Source organism: Phaethon aethereus (genome assembly GCF_964289735.1).
Source record: "Phaethon aethereus genome assembly, chromosome: 19".
In the NCBI taxonomy this organism is placed as follows: domain Eukaryota; kingdom Metazoa; phylum Chordata; class Aves; order Phaethontiformes; family Phaethontidae; genus Phaethon; species Phaethon aethereus.
In genome coordinates this window covers 1,493,386-1,514,134 of record NC_138595.1, presented here as the reverse complement: position 1 = coordinate 1,514,134, position 20,749 = coordinate 1,493,386, and the positions used below count along the sequence as shown (strand labels likewise).

The following is a 20,749-nucleotide window of genomic DNA, read 5'->3' as shown; positions in this document are numbered from 1 at the left end:
CTTCGGGCTGAAATGCAAAGCCTCCACGAGAGGTTGGCTCCTGCCCAGCAGAACTGGTTTAATTAGGAGAGACCTCCCCTGGCCGGGAAGGCACCCAGTAAGGCACCACTGAGCTGCCGAACCACTCAAGTTGCAGAGCTGAAGGACAGACAACCTCCTTCGCAGCCACATAGCAGCTTCTTCCTCCCCCGGGCCAGCAGCTCTGCCCCGGGAGAGACAACTGGCAGGCAACCTGAAAACAGAGCTGCTGAGCGCACGCAGCTCAGCGCACCGCGCTCGGGACAGCGACGACTGCCAACACCCGCAGCGCAAGCCGCCAGCTACAGCCTGCTGCCTGCGACAGCCTGCCGGACGGGGAAAGCTGTCCCTCGCCACACACGGGGGGCTGGCACGGACTGAGGAATCCTGTGAAGTGAACCCCTCTTCCTGGGGTGAGGGGCAAGGAGAAAGGACGGCGTTGAGCTTCGCTAACTTCCAAGGCCACTACTCCCCCACCAAAAATCCTGATGTTTTACTCTTCACCTATCACTTGCCTAAGCAGCGCCGAGTTGCAGTCCAGAGCATCTACAGCTTGTGTGTATATCCTGCAATGAACCCCGTGGAGTGGTTTTAAACCCGGACATGAGGAAGACAGATACCCGGACCCTGAACAACCGTGCATGCACATGTATACATCTACAGACCACAGAGTACTTCAACACACTTCGTTCTTGCAGCCCTGGCTTAGTCACTCCAGCCCCTGCCTTCGCTTCTTTTCCATGCGGAGAGCATGAATACATCCTACTGCAAGGACAGACATTGCTCCAATACCAGGGGTTAAGGGGCAAACTGTTCACTGTGACACAAATTCACATCATCACACTGCTTGGCTTGAACAAGAAACCTCTCAACATTTTAAAGAGGGGATTTTATAGCCCGCACAATAGAAACAGACTCCCAAGCTTCACTTTTCAACACACAAGCGTGACAAAAGGGACATCCTGAGTAAGTTAATTCCACAAATATAGAACGGTTTCAACAGCCTTGAGTAGTAAGGCTTTTTAGTAAGTAATTCATCATAAAACTAAACCCTGTTTTCAGCTGGAAGTAAAAGGAACCCCGGAAGAGTTGAAGCTTGACCTTTCTGCATCAGTTGGAAAGCCATCAGGATCTTCTCTCACCTACTTACCCCACTTGAGCTCCCTTCCCATCTCTACATCGCAAGAGGTCAGGAAATGAAGGCTCTTAGTCATCACAGTTTGATTAAGACGGCTTAAAAATTTGAGCTTTAATTGAAATGGAAAGAAACATTCCAAGATATATGTTTTATAGATTTAACTGAGTTACCAAATTTAGTTTTCATTGGATGTTATTGGAAACATGAACATTAAATCATAAGCACCGAATAGGAGAGAACTCAAAAACAGGATATAACCATATCATATCAGGAGGGATTGGACCAAATGCTTTTGTAGGCAATTATCCAAATGTGTGATGCACTGACATGTTAGCTCATAGGAGGTAAGGATATCCTTGAATCCACCTGAAAAAACTTCCGAGGACTGACTACATCAACGTTTTCCTGGCAAGTATCTTCTCTGCCAGCAGTAAATCCCAGCTCAATACATATCTAAAATGATATACATTAGAGGGCATGTGTTTAAGAGTATTAAGTCAGCTTAAATGACTTGAGCAAAATATTAAATATGTGATAGAAATCTAAAAAGGAGCAAAAAAAGATTGAGAGACCACCACTGCAATATTAATGCCAAGTTCTTACTTTTTTTTTTTTTAAAACAGATCTGTACAGCAACATAGCAAAGAACGCAGTGATCACAATTCAAACCAGCAGTCTAAGGGAATGCGAACCCCGTAACACAGCAGAGCTGAAACACTCCCAACATTCAGATGCTCCAAACATGTCGGCTACCCTAATGCACTCCAAACCAGTTCTACCTACATAGGACATTTTGGTGTGAAAAAGTTTCTGTAAAGTTCCCTTTGTTTCCAGTGTTTTTCTTGTACAAAATATTACAATGGTTTTTTTAATATATATTTACAGAGTTGCACAGATAGAAAAATATAAACTACAATTGGGCTTGGCAATCAGTTCTTTTCTTTAAATACATGACATTTCAGAGCAAAAAGTGTAGTGGTAACATATCCTGCACTTCAAGCCCCTGCACAGAGCAGCTTTCTTCCTTAAGCATATCAAGCCTTAAAAACCATGACTGCAGTGAGACATCTGCCACGAGCGCAACGAATGCAATTCATCTACCTCCTGGCATAAGGAAGACACAAGATGAATGGTGTTTGTGCAGGTTAGTGGCAAAATACAGAAAAATCCATAACTGAACATTAAATTCCTTAATAACATTCATTAATTTCATAGGCAGAGCCTGTTAAAAAAGGACAGCCAATGTAACTTTTAGGAAAAGCAGACACTAAGCTCATGGGGCATTATACATCTTGAACAAAAAAATGCAACCACAGTTAATGTTTCAGGGGCATTTGCTAGCTTCAAGCAAGCCCCAAGGTTTTAAGGGTTTTTCCATTTAACTTTTGAGTAGAGGCCAGGGAGGATTTTTTTTGCTTTAAAGCTACAGTATCCGTCATTATGGCTTTTAACACCCTGCCTTTCACCAAGATGAGGTACGTGTTTCTAGTGAAATGGTATAGTTGAGCAAAATGAGTTTCAGTGGACCACAAGACTCCGCACTCAGGTATGAACAGGTTTTCTTATGAAAGGTTGCCAAACCAAATTGTAACAGTGCAAAATAAGATTTCTTCTTTTGTTTTTTTCTGCAGAAAGAGTTGTCGAGGCATCTAGGACATCACTAGTAGTCAAGCCACTGAGCAAATCCTCTTTCCACCAGAGTTCTGTTTATTGACACCACCTAAAGCGGAGGGTGAAAAAAAAAAAAAGTAGAAAGGTAAACAAACCACTAGCAAGAAACATCAGGAAGTTCCTAATCAACAATAAGAAGCCTGCGTAATCATAAACTCTAACAGTGTTGAAAAAAGTAGGAATGTCAACATATGCACCTCGTCTCCCATCAAGTTCCACAGCTGTATCAGTGGCAGACCTGTTGCGCTGTCATAATTCGTGACCTGGAAAATAGAAAAACATCAGTGTGCAGCAATTCTGGTCCCAGACATGGAGGATGCAAGGCTGGCATCATGCACTACAGATCAGCTACTCAAACTTCTGTGTAGGCTAAAGGAAATGCAGCTCCTGCCAGCAGGGACAGCCCGCTGGCATGTTTGCTGTTGTCACTCCGATCCATGCCCTGGCTAGAATGAGCGATGCATTTGAGCCCTGCATTAAAGCAAAGGACGCTATGCGACAGAGCATCGCAAATGCTATCAGCTTCCCCCTCGTCCCAATTAACTCACGTGGAGAGCCACAGCCACTGCTAGAAGCACTTCGAGACAGGTAAGAGGGAAGCGCCTCTTTACTGCGATCAGGCACTGCGTGCAGGAGCCTTTGGGACCCTGCCAGAAGCCCGACTTCTCCCTCTGGCCAGCCAGAGGCCAGATCCCGGACATCAGTGTGCAGAGACAGTTGAGACCGGCAGAGCAGTGCAGAGCCAGGTGAATACCTGATCCGCTGGACAACAGGCCACTCTGTGCTCTGTGAACCCCTCCGGGTGCCCTTCCTCCCTGCCCGCATCAGGAACGAGAGGGAATGCTCATCCCTTCCCAGCCACACAGTCCTGAGCCGTGATGATGGAGAACAAGGAAGTTCTCAGCGCCAAGATTTCTCAGCAAGAACCCTGCCCAGGGCTTACAGGCTCTGGCTTTGATTTCAACACACACAGTATGCTCGGGGCAGAGGGGATAACAGCAGCAGTCAAACCAGCAGCAAGGCTTTTCCAGGCAGCTCTCATGTACCTGTGCCACTAGCACTGCGCCTCTAGTCATCTCTCTCACAGCGGCGTCGGCTTCGGATGAAAAGTGATCCTCGTCTTTGGAATGGAAAGAGCAGGAGAAAACAAATGAGATATTCACAGGCTTTAAAGGCCAGAAGGCACTATTAAGCTAATCTCGTCTGACCTCCTACATAAGTTAGGCCAGAGAATCCTCACCTCCTGTTGCTGCAGGCACTTGCTGAAACCAGTCTATTAAGCTGGAAACCACACAAGTATTATGCCTGCTGTGTTGCTGAAGGGAAAGGATGAAGTGCTTTCTAAAGCCACTAGCTAAGTTAAACATGATGAATGTGGCTGATGAATTAGGAGGCTTTAAAGGCAGAAAAGTATACTTCTCCAGTACCTTTGAGCTGCCATTAGTATTTTCATCCTTAATAAACTAAGCTCAGGCGCCTGAGGACTACTGACCCTGCACAGAGTGCAAGACTGTAAACGGGAACTGAAAAGCATTTGTACCACGGGCTGGCCGGCACCTGAACCGTGCCGAACGCACTGCGCGCACGCGCTGGCGGCTCGGCGCTCTCAGCCTGCACAGCCTCTGTGGCTGACTCCACACCTGTAACGCAGCAGAAACCCGTGTCCCAGGCAATAAAGCTATATCCAGACTACAATGTAGATTATAAGTGCTTTCATTTTGGAGGAAAGTTGCTTATTTCCTATCAAATTGATGCAAAATTTTCTCCTTTGTGCTCCCCACCCTGAGACCATCTCCATCAGCAAGTGAACTTCTTACAACCCCACAAGTACGGAAGGAGGTCGATTACCTCAGGGAGCACACAAAACACTGACTTCTGCTAGAAGCAGCTTAAACCTTGCCATCCCCCCGCAGGCTCGGCAGGGCCCGTACCTCCTGCAGTCCTGCCAGCCACGAACCCCCGTGGTTCCCAGCCTGGCCTGACCCCTGGCTCCTACAGCCACCCCTCCCGCACCCAGAAGGGCAGCTTTTCAGACCCCAAACACAGCATGCATCTCCAACAGCACTAGAAAAGGGGGGGAAAGCTCAAAGAGCAAAACAGAAAGCATTTCTAGGCAGTGACTGACATTCTTCCAGTGCTTAGAGGGTAGTCTTTTGAACGCAGAACTATACATGTCAGTCATTTTAGGAGGAAAATGTCAGATATTTGTCTAGCAGAGTGAAAACTAAGTTTGCATTTACAGCTACTCTGTGACAGAAGGTGGCAGAGTCATTACAGCTACTTCACCTATCCCCTGCCAGTCCTGCCAGCTTGCTGTTTATGAGAGCAATTCATTCTCTCCTCCATGCAGGAAAATGCCTGGACATTTATCATCTTTCCCCTGGTGTCTGACAGGTTACACTATGCTAGAGCATTTGGAAGAACAAAATACAATTTTTCCAGTCCTTGCTCTAGTCACATCGGAGGCTGCGCTTGCAATAGGAGGGAGAAAGTTTAGACAGAATCATTGCTTGTACACAGCTGGCATCCATTTAAACCTGCAGGAGGAGTGCCAATGGTACGTCTCGAGAGCTCCATTACCTGGAAGTGGCACCACGTTGTCCAGTAAAACTTCTGCTCCTTGGAAAGGTAGTGATAAAAAATCAGACCTTAAAGAAGACAGAATCAATCAGAGTAAGAACATGGCTTTAAGTTACTCTTGTACTCTTTAAGGTGACATTGATTAATCAATTGCTGTAACAGGAATTCAGTTTAAAACGGATGACAGTCCAAAAAAAAAAATCAGACCATTCTCCCACCAATCTAAGCAGCAGCAAGAAATTGTCTGATTAGCATGCCAAGTTGGATTGGGCTCCAAGCAAAAACCAACTCCATAATGGAGGCTGTACTGCTTTTCTGCCACCTCTGGGGCACAATCAAGTATGTAATGGGCTTGTGTAAGGAAACCCTCATTCAATACATCTCTTCCAGCCAGTGGGGCTGGGACATAGAGAATCTGAATCTTATTCGCAGCTCATCAATTAACTACACTTTGGGGCCTCCTGAAGGCATCCTTTTGTCAGCTTCCATGCTGAAGTGGCAGAAGTTGCCATTTCCTCTCCCCTCCCCTTCAAAAAAGCGTTGCAAGAGCTTGCTGTGCTCCCAAGGAATCCACACCCACTGCTGAGACAAACCTTTCTATTTTGAGAGAGAGACAAATGAGACAAACCATTTCCCACTTCAGCTGTGGAAAAACCTATAAGCAATTCAAACGCTACGGATGCCTCTGATGAAGATTCAGACCAGATATAGCCTCAGGCCATGGAAGGGGAGCTAGAGACCTGATTTGTCTGAGTGTGTCAATCTTCACTTTGTCGTATCCTCCGTAGTCCACGTATCGGAGCTCCACTTCACTGGTCTCTTCGAAGTAGCTAATAACTTGAGCCCGTAACCATGCCCCATCCACGCCCGGAGCAGCGCAGATAATACCAACTGCAAAACATAAAAGCGTACAGAAAAAAGGCTCAGTATAAGTGGATTTCCAGGAATCAGCACTTCAGGTGCTAGTAGTGCCGCACAGCTATCCACCGAGAATCAACAGCATTTCCTATGCTGCTTCCACCTTCCTCCAAACATCACCCTGCCTGCAGCCGGGACACAGGAGAGCTGGGTTTGGCTCCCAAGTCTCCGTCTGGCACTACCACACTGTTCTACCCAGGTATCCAGATCCCTTCCAGCCTTTGCTCACTAACAGTGAGGTCTGTCTCCAAAAAGGAAAGTAAGCACAAAAAACCCTTCCCATGCGATGCACCCTCCACTTTACGTCATGTGCAGACAGCGACACTATGAAGATTTGGGAGTAGTTCCACACTTTGTCAGCAAAAATACACCAGATGCCAAGCCGGTTAGAAATTACCCAAGACAGACTGTATCGCATTCTGAATTTCAACATGCAACTACGTGGCTGGGGAGGTATTCCAGGGATCAGTGGGGTAAGGAAGAGTAGAGCAACATCTGTACTCTTGCAGCAGCTTAACGAAGATGAAATGACAAGTGGACTATCGCATACTCATCCACTGGGAAACTTCCCAAGCCTAACGTGGGGGCGTCAGGCTTTTGCATGACCCTAGAAGAAGTTTCTCAGTTGAACAATTTGTGAGCAGCCAAGTTACTTGCCTTCTACTGGAGTTGGCAGGGTGGGAATTTCAGGCTGAGAATAGCAGGCATACATCTGCTGGTCCAGGCTACGCAGGACATGGAAAGTGGGGTGTGTGTGCTGCTGTAGAAACATGTGTCCTGCATCGACTTGGTTTGCCACGACCACTTCTACAGTGACTCCATCTGGGAGGAACAGCTGTCATGTGCAGAAAAGAAATTCTCTTTAGTGTTCATTACAACACAAGCTTCATTCACAGCAGCTCCATGCTCCAGCAGCAACTCCTGAGGCTCACAGCCGTGGGTGGAAAAGCCCTGGCACTCTGCTATTTCACTTCCAAAGGCTGCCTTGGATCAGGAGCAGAAAGCTACTCACTGTTACTCCATGCTGTTCTAAAGGAAATTAGACTTGGGGTGGGGCCCACCTTGTGCACAAAAGACGATCGATCAAGCACAGAGCTGCTGTAAGACTTATTTACACAAAAGCTCAGTGAGCAGAGTCACAAATGATGCAGCTCAAGTCGTGCTGCACTACCAACACAGTGCAACTTGCAAGGATTCCCTGCCCACGGGGGTTTTATAAATCCAGGTCACCTTCGCAGGGATTGTCCAAGATTTGTCAGAGGTCTCATTTTAAAAGTAATTTGCCTTGGCTACTAGAGAGCCTTTGTGCCAGGCAGCTTCTGAGCATTCCTGTGCTCAGAATGCTTCTAAGATGCCTTTAATTTCCCAGCATAGATTCACTTCTCCACAACAAAGCCTGTCTTCACATCCATGGAGACAGTTACATGCACAGTTACTTTGTAGGTTCTAGATGCCCAACGTAGGCAGAGAAATGTTTTTAAGTATCCATATAGCAAAAGAAGCATGGAAACTCTTTTGGGAAATACTGACATGAAAACCTCCTTTAAGTATATTTAAATACCATAAGAAAGTAAAACATTTTGAGAGGACCAGCTTCAGGATTTAAGGACAATACCAGTACTGGCAACAGATCAGCATGGCATTTGGACCTCACAGCAAGTGGCCCTTAAGCAATCAGCTCTGCTCCAGACTGCAGCGTTATCTGCTTAGGCAAACATCTAGTCTGTAGGTAAAAGCCTACCAGGCCAGATATGCAACTCCATGAGATTAACCAGAGTCTGGTGAAACATTCTGCTACTTGTCCGAGGGCAATCAAGAGAGACTTCAGGGCCTTGGGACAACTAGTTAAGGGATGAGGAGCATAAGTAGTGTTCTCCTCTATCCTTCTAGTTGCAGGGAATGATGAGGGAAGGAGCAGGAAGAGCCAGCAGATCAATACCTGGCTCTGAGCCTGGTGTCACCCAGCAAAGTTTGGGATTTTTTTGATTGTGGGTTGGTCTACACAACCCCAGGCCTGCTGGTGGCAGATGGGGTACACGTGTCTCGAAGAGAGAAAAGGATCTTTGCACACGAGTTAGCAGTGCTCATTGAAAGAGCTTTAAACTAGATTTGAAGAGGGAAAGGCATAAAATCAGGCTTGCTAGAGATAAGCCTGGGGGCAGCATGCCAACGTTTGAGGGACAGTGTGCTAGAGAGGTCCTTCGGTCTGTCGTCTCAGCGGAGGTAGGGAATGGAGATCCACTCGGCAGCAAAGACACAAGAGTTATATTGATGTGTTAGAAACCACAGAAGCACCTGAGAACAGTCACGTTGGAATTAGGGCTTTTCCCCAAAAAAAGTCAGTAGGGTCAGCAGCCCAACTGAAGTGCCTCTACACCAATGCATGCAGCATGGGCAACAAACAGGAGGAGCTGGAAGTTGTTGTGCAGCTGGGAAACTATGCTATAGTTGCCATCAGGGAAACATGGTGGGACAACTCACACAACTGGAGTGCTGCAATGGACGGCTATAAACTCTTCAGAAGGGGTAGCCAAGGAAGGAGAGGCAATGGGATAACCCTGTATGTTAGGGAGTGTTCTGACTTCCTAGAGCTTGCTGATATAAATAGATTAACAACAAAAGGAGGGCCAAGCACAATCTAAGCACAATCTCCACCCTTTATTGGATGCTGGGAGAAACATAGTGATGAAGGATGAGGAAAAGGCTGAGGTACTTAATGTCTTTTTGTCTGTCTTTAATAGCAAGACCAGTTGTTCTCAGGCTACCCAGCCCCCTGAGCTGGAAGATGGGGATGGAAAGCAGAATGAAGCCCCCATAATCCAAAGGGAAATGGTTAGAGACCTGCTACACCACTTAGACATACACAAGTCCATGGGACCGGATGGGATCCACCCAAGGGTACCGAGGGAGCTGGCAGAAGTGCTCACCAAGCTACTTTCAATCATTTATCAGCAGTCCTGGCTACCTGGGGAGGTCCCAGCTGACTGGAGGTTAGCAAATGTGACTCCCATTTACAAGAAGGGCTAGAAGGAAGATCTGGGGAACTGCAGGCCTGTCAGTCTGACCTCGGTACCGGGGAAGGTAGGTTGTAGCGAAGTGGCTGTCAGTCTCTTTTCCCAAGTAAAAAGTGGTAGGACAAGAGGAAACGGCCTCAAGTTGCACCAGGGGAGGTTTAGATTGGATATTAGGAAAAATTTCTTCACCAAAAGGGTTATCAAGCACTGGGACAGGCTGCCCTGGTTGAGTCACCATCCCTGGAGATATTTAAAAGACATGTAGATGTGGTGCTTAGGGACATGGTTTAGAGGTAGACTTGGCAGTGTTAGGTTTACGGTTGGATTCAATGATCTTAAAGGTCTTCTCCAACCTAAGTGATTCTATGATTCTACATTTCTGAGCTCAGGCAGAACAGAGACAGCAGTGGAAGAACAGGTAGATAAATCTGACCTGTAACGGTTACACAAGCTGGACAACAGGCAGCCACACAAAACCAAACTATTTTTGAGGGCATCTGTGAACCAGCCACGTGGATATAGAATACTATGATGGCAGTGACCAACAACAGCCTTCCACCCTGACATCAGCGTAGCCAGCAAGCTGGGACTTACCCAGGCAGTCATAAGGAGGGAATGAAGCGTCAATGGTGTTGGTGGAGGTAGAGCGTAGATGTTGGTGAGACACAGCTCTTTGAACTTCTTGCCAATCAGGCTTAGTACTTTTTCTACTTGATGTGGGGAGCCTCAAAGACAAAAATCCCACAGAAAGTCTGTAGCACAGATATGCTGAGGACACCCCCACTCCCACCATGTGAAGCAATATAGTTACCGGAAGCCTTCTGAACTATGTCTACAACTTAAGTTTTAAGAGATTGGCCATCTAAGCTGACATCAGACCAGCATGAGCAACTCAGACTGCCAGGCCCCAGTTTCAACAGCTTTAGCCTCCAGAATGAACCCAATTCACTGGCAGATATTTTTCAGTCACAATTAACCTAACATCCTTCACAGTCAAGACTGCATTTGCCAATACACATCCCATAGCTCCTCCTTCAAGCCTGAAATGATCCTGTAAAAGGTGTTGGTTAACCTACAGCAGCCAAAGATGTTAAAATGCATTTGCACCTTAGAATAGAGGGTTCATCTGCCAAGGCACAGGTGACTTGGCATATACCTCTATGGTAACAGCACTGAACAGAGAAGTTTTGTAAAGCACTGGACTCATGAAGCCACTAAATCTGTTTAAATTCCTTGCCCATCTAATTGAGGCCCCCAAGCTACATGTTAGACCATGAATAAAGAAACATTCCACTTACCTTCGATGTGACAGACTTGGGAGTCACGGAAATAAGGTAGTGTCGAGACATAAATTTTGGCACCAGATGCTTGCCTCAAGAAGCTCATGTATCTTCCTTGTTTGCCGATCAAGCGGCCAACTAGTTCCTTCATGAAAGAGACAAGAAAGTAACAGGAGGAGAAGCATAGATCAAACCACACCAGTCTCTGGGGCTTATTTCACCCACATTCCCAGTTCCTGTAGCGCAGGCTCAGGCAGAATATCTCTAAGGCAGTGCTGGACCAGCACAGATTTCAGCTGGTCTGTGATAAGTCAAGGTAGATACAGATCAGTAAGCACAGCTCATTTTGATAGATCCATCTTCCTATCTTCTAGAATGACATAGAGACACGATAGGACAAAACCAGGCCTGGTAAAGGCTACTGTCTTCCTACAGTCTAATAAAGTCACATCCTCTCCCCATCTCCCACCTTGTTTGTTTTTTTTTTTTTTTTTTTAAAAAGCATGCCACATGCATTTTTCATTCAGATATGAAATACTAAGTTTTAGCAATTTTTAAACAAACTAACTAGATTAGAAAGGGAGTAGACAAATTCACAAGAGAGTAAGCCAGGCTATCATGCCTGTTAGACTAGAGAGTCCCTGGCCAGCTGTGCAGGGTGATGAAGAGGTGGCTGTGCAAGCCCTGTCACTTCTACTCTTCCACTGGCACCTGCCAGCACTTAGTGTCAGAGACCAGACACCAGAGCAGAAGTGTTGGGCCCAAGTCAGTATGGATAATCCTGTACAATGTAAAGTTAGCTACTTTCAGAAGAGTGGCAGCTTGCCTTCACTAACCACTGAAACCTACTGTTCTGCTGTAGAGCTGCTTCCTTAGCCTGTGTTTTCCCGATCCATTAAAAGGCATGTTACACGTCTTCACTGGGCTCACAGCATCCAAGCACCCACGGCAGCATGCTTATCCCGCCAGGAGCTGCTGCCTCACGTTACTGGCTGTCAGTATTTGGGTCTGCTGAGAAGCAGAACTGCAAGAGCAACGCTGCGCAGGACAGCCACAGGTGACTTTGAATATACAAAGCAGGGAAGAAGGTATTAACATAGTCCTAAAAAAAACACAATCTCTCAACCCAAAAGAAAGTTCACTATAAAACCAGAGACACAGCATCTCCACAGAATAGTTCAAGACTGAAGGCAGCCTGTGCTGCAGTGATCCTGCACTGGTGGAGTTCCCAGTCCTGAGGGATATGGGGCAGGCAAAGAGTAAAGTCAGGGCCCTGAATTTTAGGAACACAAAATTCCAGCTCTTCAAGGAGTTAGTCAGTAGGACCCCCTGGGAAACTGCCCTCAAGGACAAGGGAACAGAATGGAGCTGGCAGATCTTTAAGGATGCTTTCCATAGAGCACAAGAGCTCTCAATCCCCAGGTGTAAGAAATCAGGAAAGGAAAGCAAAAGACCAGGACAGCTGAGTGGAGACCTGCTGGGCAAACTGAAGGGCAGGAAAGAAATGCACAGGCAGGGGAAGCATGGACTGGGATAAGTACAGGGACACTGCCCCATTGTGTAGGGATGAGGTCAGGAAGGCCAATGGTCAGCATGACTGGAGCTGAACTTGGCAAGGGATGCAAAGAATGATAAGAAGGTCTTCTATAGGTATGTCAGCTAGAAAAGGAAGGTCAAAGAAAGCATAACCCCCTTGGTGAGTAAGATTGGCAAACTGGTAGCAACGGATGAGGAGAAGGCTGAGGTACTCCATGACTTCTTTGCCTCAGTCTTCACTGGCAATCTCTCTTCCCACACCTCTCGAGGGGATGGCCTGCAAGACAGGGACTGGAGGAGCAAAGTTATTCCCACTGTAAGAGAAGATCAGGTTTGAGACCACTTGAGGAATCTGAACATGCCCAAGTCTACGGGAACTGATGAGATGTATCCCAGAGTCCTGAGGGAATTGGTTGATGTAGTTGCCAAGCCACTCTCCATGATATTTGAAAAGTCCTGGCACCCAGGTGAAGTCCCTGGAGACTGGAAAAAGGGTAACATTGCACCCATTTTTAAAAAAGGTAGCAAGTAGGACCCTTGGAACTACCCACCCAGCCACCTCACGTCTGTGCCTGGGAAGATCATGGAACAGATCCTCCTAGAAACTATGATAAAGCACATGGAGGACAGGGAGGTGATTCGAGACAGCCAGCATGGCTTCACCAAGGGCAAGTCCTGCCTGACCACCCTAGTGGCTTTCCATGATGGAGTGACAACATCAGTGGATAAGGGAAGAGCTACTGATGGTGTCTATCTGGACTTCTGTAAGGCCTTTGAGACAGTTCCCCAAAAACATTCTTCTCTCTAAATTGGAGAGATAGGTATTTGACAGGTGGACTGTTTGGTGGATGAGGAATTGGTTGGATGGTCGTATCCAGAGGGTAATGGTCAACGGCTCAATGTCCAGATGGAGATCGGTGACAAGTTGTCCCTCAGGGGTCCGTACTGGGACCAGTACTCTTTAATATTGTTATCAATGACAGTGGAATCGAGGGCATCCCCAGCAAGTTTGCAGACAACACCAAGCTGAGTGGAGCAGTTGACACACCTGCGGGACGGGATGCCACCCAGAGGGACCTGGACAAGCTCGAGGAATGGGCCCGTGTGAACCTCATGAGGTTCACACAAGGCCAAGTGCAGGGTCCTGCACCTGGGTCAGGGCACCTCCTGGTATCAGCACAGGCTGGGGGACGAAGGGATGGAGAGCAGCCCTGCCAAGAAGGACTTGGGGGTACTAGTTGATGAAAAGTTGGACGTAAGCTGGCAATGTGTGCTCACAGCCCAGAACACCAACCGTGTCCTGGGCCGCACCCAAAGCAGTGTGGCCAGCAGGGTGAGGGAGGGGATTCTGCCCCTCTGCCCCGCTCTGGGGAGACCCCTCCTGCAGTGCTGCGTCCAGCTCTGGAGCCCTTAGCACAGGAGAGACACAGACCTGCTGGAGCGGGGCCAGAGGAGGCCGCAGAAATGATCAGAGGGCTGGAACAGCTCTCCTATGAAGAAAGGCTGAGAGTTGGGGCTGTTCAGCCTGGAGAAGAGAAGGCTCTGGGGAGACCTTATTGCAGCCTTCCAGTACTTAAAGGGGCTTCTAAGAAAGATGGGGACAGACTTTTTAGCAGGGACTGTTGTGACAGGACAAGAGGTAATGGTTTTAAACTACAAGAGGGTAGATTTAGACTAGATAGAAGGAAGATAGGATAGTGAAACAGGAAAAAAGGATAGTGAAACCCTGGCCCAGGTTGCCCAGAGAGGTGGTAGATGCCCCATCCCTGGCAGCATTCAAGGTCAGGTTGGATGGGGCTCTGGGCAACCTGATCTGGTTGAAGATGTCCCTGCTCACTGCAGGGGGGTTGGACTAGATGATCTTAAAAGGTCCCTTCCAACCCAAACTATTCTATGATTCTATAATGGGGAATAATGGTCCAACAACCAGCATTACCCTAAGCGTAGCCCTGACATGCCTCTTGTTTACAGTTGCATACTGGCTCTTCACTCCTGTTGAGTCCTAATGGGAGCTAAATGCTTAAATCCTCGTTGATTTGTTGTTGCTCTGCCTGGGATGGCACTGAGCCAGTACCAGACTGGAAGAACCAGAAGATGGCTATGTAGGGCAGGGCAGGATGCACGAGTAGGCCAGCGGCTGGTTACCTTTGGGACCTCTATTTCCCAGATAATGAAGTCGGACTTGCTGGATTCTCCTCCTAGCTTAGAGCTCTGGCGAGTCACTGTCTTCCTCATGGCACAGCCACTGTCCACAAAATCCACGCTATTTACATGCGAACCTACAAGACATGCACACGTGTCAGCATTCAGACAACCCACACAATCCAGCTACCAGACACAAGGCCATGGAAAATACATCATTTCATGAAGAGGTTACATTGAGCTCTTCCTATGCATTCAGTTGGGGTGCTCCTGTATCAGGTTCTCCAGTATTTCAGAAAGGGTAAAGTCCCATCACACATAGCCTATAAAAGTTTCCTTTTATTCCCAGAGAAAAACCTACACACCTCTGGAAATGCAATGGAAGGAGGCCTGAGCTCAGCAGGAGTCCTTCAAACATGGGGACACCTTACACAGCAGCAGAGACAAGACACGATAAAGTCAGTTACCAGCTGAATGAGAGCTATGCTACCATCAACACTGAGCTGCTGCTGCAGCAAAGTGTTTTGCATTTTCCCCATAGCTTAAACAGGGTTCTTCAGAGGGAGTTTAGCATGCAGGGAGGGACATGCAACTTATTCATCTGCTCTTTGCACTGACATTACGTTCCTGCCCCAACAGGAGTTGCACAGTGACCTGAGTGCCAGCTGTGCCCACTACTAGCTGTGGTAGGAGATTGCCTCTTGCCCAGATTTGTCATATGCTTGAAGAAACAAGGTGCCAGAGCAGAGCTATGTTTTGTTCCCAAATCATCAGCCAATACCAGGACCATTTCTACTTGGGAAGGGGACAAACTCAAACAGCTTTCTCCCACTCAGACCCTAAATACGGTCAGTGTAACACAGGGTTGATCCTTCCCTCCAGATTAACAAGCAGAAGCATGACACTCCTCACTTGCCTGCAAGTATTCAGACCACCTAGAGCAAGACCAAAGAGAAAAAAAAAACCCCACCCAACAGCTGCTTCACATTTGCCACATCTTGACTAGTAACACAGTATAGATACCTCGAAAGTCAAAGGCAAACAGTGCAGCTATTTGATGTAGACTTCCTAGACAAGGATGAGGATAAGTCTCACAGCCTGGGTGTGAAGGTCAGCTCTAGGGCCTCTTAACCAACTGAGCCATGTTATCAACTTCACCTGCTACATCCCCTCTCCATACCCTTCAGCTGTCTCAGTGCAGAGCTTTCAGCCCTTGTCATCACCAGGCTCCACAACACATTCTTGTACCTTCTTGTCACACCAGCATTCACAACAAAGCAAAACCACTTTCTTCCTCTGGTTACTCTCACTAGTGAAAATGTTTTATGGGTTTAATCCTTAATTGTTGGCTAACTCAATCCCCACATCTTGCAACAAGCAGCGTTCCATCTACTTTGCAGCAATTACAAAAGACATCCTATCATTAAAGGCTGTTGACACCACAGGGTCCTATCAAGGATTTTAACATCCATTCCCAAGGTCACACAGGTTAACATTTGCTCAAGTAGCTTTGTATTCTGCCAGGCGCACATCATCCAGGATCTAGAAGGCAAAAGCAACACAGACAGATGGGGGAACTCTGTTGTCATTGCTCCCCGTTGGGATTTTTTGGCATGCACCTGCCCTTCCAAGCAAAAAGGCTTCAAGGTAATTGGTCGGCAACCAACTGATTTCATCACAATTCATCAGAGCACCACTTCCCTGGTTTATCCAGCAGCACCTCAGAAACCTGCCTTACAGCTTCCTTTCAGCAGCAGCCCATAAACCCAGATAAGAACCCAGTGCTTACCAGAGGCTGCCGGAACTGAAGCAGAAACCATTGGTATTAGCAAGTCTCAAACCAGCAAGGTGTTCAAACAGCCTGGCCAACACCCAGACACAGTCCGTTTCAGTGGGCTACGCAAACACGTGCTTAGCTTTAGACAATGAGCTTTGTGCCAAAAAGGGACCAGCCTGTTCACCCCTCCGCAGTACACCCTGAAGATCACCCAGCTAGCACTCGATCCTACAGAGATGGGAATTCTGAGAGCAAATGCATACCCACCTGCACAGGGAGGGCTAAACATTCATCTACTGGGGAAGGGAAACATGAAGAGGATTTATCTGAACATATTCTGAAGCAGAAGGCTTACAGTACATAAAATGCTTGTTCATCACATTTTTGTAGGAGAATTTCCAAATCCCTTACCTCCTGAGTGATCTCCATCCATCCCTGCTGCCCTGCTACACTCATGATGCAAGTCTGGACCATCCTCTTCCAGTATCCCATTACTGTATGGCCCTTTGCTGTCTTCCAGTAGCTTCAGAGTAGGAAGTTTTTCACTTGGTACTGAGCTCTGCTCAGCAGACTTGTCTTGGATCGCATATAGGCTCAGTAAGTCCGAATGCTGGCCTGATGCAACAGACAGCATCGTGATCTGCAAAGGGTCCTCCACAATTGTCCCACTTTCAGATGCGTATGTGCTGCACCCAGAGTCCTCCGTAACCAAAGGCGACTTCTCCAGTGACCCTCCATGATTTTCCACAGGAGTCTGATCAACTCCTTGGGACTCACTGCACACACGGTTCTTCACTGAACAATCTTTTGTGTCTCCCTGAACAGGGCTGGATAAATGGATAGAAGTGGATGCATCACCAGAACCAGACAGCACTTCCTCAGTTGCTGCCAACATGACCTTGGAAATGATCTCTTTTGCTACTTGCTCAATTTTCTCAACTTTTTCCTTGTCCAAACTCATTCCTCCAATCTTCCCTCTTTCCAATTCATCTCCTTTTATCTCTGTGTCCTCCTCCCGATGCACAGGTACACTGCTGGTAATTGACTCAGACATCTCTTCTTCCCTGGACGGCTCCAAACAGGCAGGCTCCAAACTATCCAGTAACACGCTCACTGCAGAATCATTGTGACTTGATACAACTTCATCTTCATTACTGAGAAAGGCTTGCAGGGTATTGGCTTCCTTCTCCAATCCCAAGCAAAGGGCTGTCACAGAGCCAGTATCCAACAGCACAATTTCTGGCCTCTGGCTTTCCTTAGGGGGCTTAAACGAAGAATCATCTGGCTGCTCTGCATTGCTGATCTCCGTGATTCCCAAAGACTCTTGCATCAGTGTCGCTGATGGCCACTGATCTTGGTTTGCACTAGAGCTTGAATCCTGCATAAGGCTCACGGCAGCACTGCCGTGACACTCTGTGCCCTTTGAGATCAGAGGGAGACAAACACAAGCAGGGACATTGCTTTCATCTTGAGATCCTATTGTTTCTAGCTTTTCACTGTCGTCCTCAGGGGTGCTGGGCTGAACTGTCATTACTGACAGGTCTGGAAGGTCCTGTGAGAGCTCTAGCCTCTCATGAGTTTGACACAGAAGAGAGGGCGTTGTCAACCCTGCTGACAGCAGGGAGGTCGAGGTTTCATTCTCTGGGCATTCCTCCTCCGGTGAGAGGCGCAGTCCTCCATGAACATATGCTTCTGTTTTGGGAGATGACTCATTCTCTGGCAATTCTTCCAGCTGCTCTTCTTCAATGGCTATTACTTGTTTGTCATGATAGCTTGCCTGCTTTTTTCTATGCGAATAGGTCCACCAGCAGCCAAGAAGCGCCAGCACTCCAGGTATGGCATATGGGATGACATTCCGGAAGCGTAAAGCCATTTTACAGAGTCTCGGCAATCATACTAGAAGGAGAAACAGAAACAATAATGAAATAGTCACAGGGAAGGTAAGAGGAAGGCTAAAGTTTCATGAATGCCTTGAGGTATTTCTGGCAGCATGAACAGGCTGGTTTTCCAGCCGTTCTTTAAATTCACATCTCTGCTCTGCCAGCAGACCACAGAATAAGATCCTTACCTCAGACTAGGGATAGCTGGACATTTCTCACCATCACACTCCTCAGTTTCACCTTACCTCACCTTTACACTTCAAGCGATTCCACCTTCTTTCTCCCGTCTCCCCTTTGCAGGGCAGCACTACAGACAAGGACAGCATCCAGCACTGCACGTTTCCCCAGCACCAGGCTGGCTTCACGACACAGCTCTACCACAAGCATTCCAAGACACAGACTTGACCCACTGCAGGTCTCCCCAGTTCTCCGCTGAAAAGGCAGCGTCGCGTTCCCCAGAGTTCCATAGGTTGACAACACGCTTCTCAAACAGAATTGCTCACTGCAGGTGAAGTGCTCTGCAGACTCTCTCATCTGCAGCATTGCAAGGGCACACGACTCAAGTCTGCACTTAAGTAGGAGCTAAACAGCAACACGCAGCTACTCCATTTACTTTTACACACACAGTGTAGGACTCCCTAAACAAAGAAGAAAGAAGCAAGTGCCTCCCAATAACAAGTTGTCCCTCTAGAAGATTTTGCAGTAGTGAAGATGGGAAATATGCTCTAACACCCTTATCAGAATAGTATTTGTTTAGCAAAAGCAGCTTTTTTTTTTTTGGATAGAGACACTACTACTTAGGAACCCAGCTCCAAAGTTTGTTCTACATCTAAATTTACTATGTTGACAGCTGCCACTCCTGTGACTTTCAAGAGCTGAAAGCTGTCTTTTTTCCACTAGAAAGTGTGTGATCCCTTCCCCACCTGGACACCGCTGAGACCAGCCTCACCTGGGTTACACAAGGCAGGGCTGACATGCCTTTCCTTTTCCTTAAGGGAAGTACACAGCTGGCACCCACGTCCCCAAAACAGTCTTGCTGCAAAGCACACACCTACAGTTTATATTTTCACTGGGCAGGAATTAAAGGAAAACACCACACATCTGACAACACTGCTTACGCACCACAGCCTTTTCTCCAAACGGGCCTTAAGACTTTTGCCAACGAGCAATAAAAATAAAGGTTATTTTCAGGAGATAGCGAAGTCCTAGAAATGGGAACCACCCACTGGAAGAGAGTATTATCTAGTTCCTCTTCAGAAGCATAATATTTCTTAGACAAGAGAAGACAATCACATCAGTCAGTTGACTATGCTTAGTCTGTCTCAACCGGAAAAAAACTTTTATTATCAGAGCAAGCGTTCTGACCACAGCTTCCAAATACAACTCTCCTTCGGGGCCCCGACTTTCATGAGGAGCTGATTACATTCTTGCTGAGGGACAAAAACATGTCTCCCTCAGGCTCAAACCGAGCATCCAAGCCTCAGATAATGTAATATTCACTCCAGATTTCTCACCTCCTCCAGCCACACGCCCTCCCATCCCACAGGAGCAAACAGAGAACTTTATCCAAGGCAGCTCGGACACCAGCCTTGCTTCTGTACCGTTTGCCACAGAGTCCTATTGACTGAGGCAAGTAAAGAAATGAACGTCAAAAAAAGGTACTAGAACATTTCTTGCTCAATCCCAAATCAAAGGTCAGCTGCAGACATGATTTAAGAGATCCCGTAGCATCCCCAGGATATCACAAATGAGGTATTTATGTTGTTCCACACAGGAAACTTGAGTCTGGGATCCTTGGATGTTCATATCTGGTATTTTCTAAATCCAAGTTACTTCCAGCTGGCTTTAGACAGTCAGGTAGAATGGCTCACTGCTGAGGATGAACTTTTGGAATAGATTTGGAATTGAAAAAAAAACCACCAAACTTATGCAATAATGTGGATGTTTGGTTTTTGGAACTCAGTAAATGGAAAGGGTGAATGAAGCCTGTACATTCCTAAGACAAAAGGTTCACGTTTATGCTCTGCAGCACAGTGGCACATTGTGAGCCGCTGCGAGTGCTCATCTGCCGTCCGCTTAAGTTGTTATAATTAATGCAGAACCACCCTACAAGCTGTCTCACAGGCGTACCACAAACTCAAATTAAAGTAGCTCACGAGTCCATTCCCAGCAAGCCTTCCCGATTAAACAGACAGCCCTGTTATTATCCGATGCCCTATTACGTTGCACCAACTGCACAAACAATAGTCGCACACAGTTCTGCAGCGCAGGGAGAGAGTAGCAGGATGCCCCACAGAGGGACAGGCCTGTCCCAAAAAGCAGTTCTAAGAGTCATTTTAAACATTAATATCATTTAAGATAAAGAGCTTCACTCTTCTGTGATATTTATATCGGGGTGACTGGTGGATTTGCTGACTGCTCCTGTGAAGCTCATTTAATTTCATGTTTTTAATTTGACTCGTTTTGGCAAGAGCTGCGTTACACTATCGGTGACCGTGTTAAATGGGAATTCCACATCCTTCCATCAAGCAGGAAGGGATAAGAGGCAGTGGCTCTGCACAATACGCCAGCAAGCAGCCTAAAGCACTGGCTTGGCTAGGGCACAGCTAACACGGACAAACATCCCCGTACGTAAACGTGACAGGAAGACTCTGGTGGCCCGATTTTGATATGCTGGTCACAACGTCGCTTTTTATGTCATGCCTAGAAGATGGCCGATTTTTAACCTGCTCAACCAAACGGTAGTAAGATGCAATGCATACTTCTCTCTCATCCTAAAGCCCCCATCCACTTTC

General features: G+C 47.1%; 1 protein-coding gene across 1 annotated transcript; it reads right to left on the bottom strand.

The window, feature by feature from the left end:
* Window positions 1-2,816: 2,816 nt before the first annotated feature.
* On the bottom strand, window positions 2,817-17,947 carry AKAP1 (A-kinase anchoring protein 1; the record flags this gene model as incomplete). The annotated part of the gene is made up of 10 exons (XM_082008484.1): window positions 2,817-2,876; window positions 3,025-3,090; window positions 3,874-3,947; window positions 5,408-5,475; window positions 6,148-6,298; window positions 6,983-7,160; window positions 9,934-10,064; window positions 10,638-10,764; window positions 14,301-14,434; window positions 16,486-17,947. 10 exons carry the CDS (start codon window positions 17,945-17,947, stop codon window positions 2,817-2,819), a joined length of 2,451 nt encoding a protein of 816 aa, XP_081864610.1.
* Between the last annotated feature and the right edge of the window lie 2,802 nt (window positions 17,948-20,749).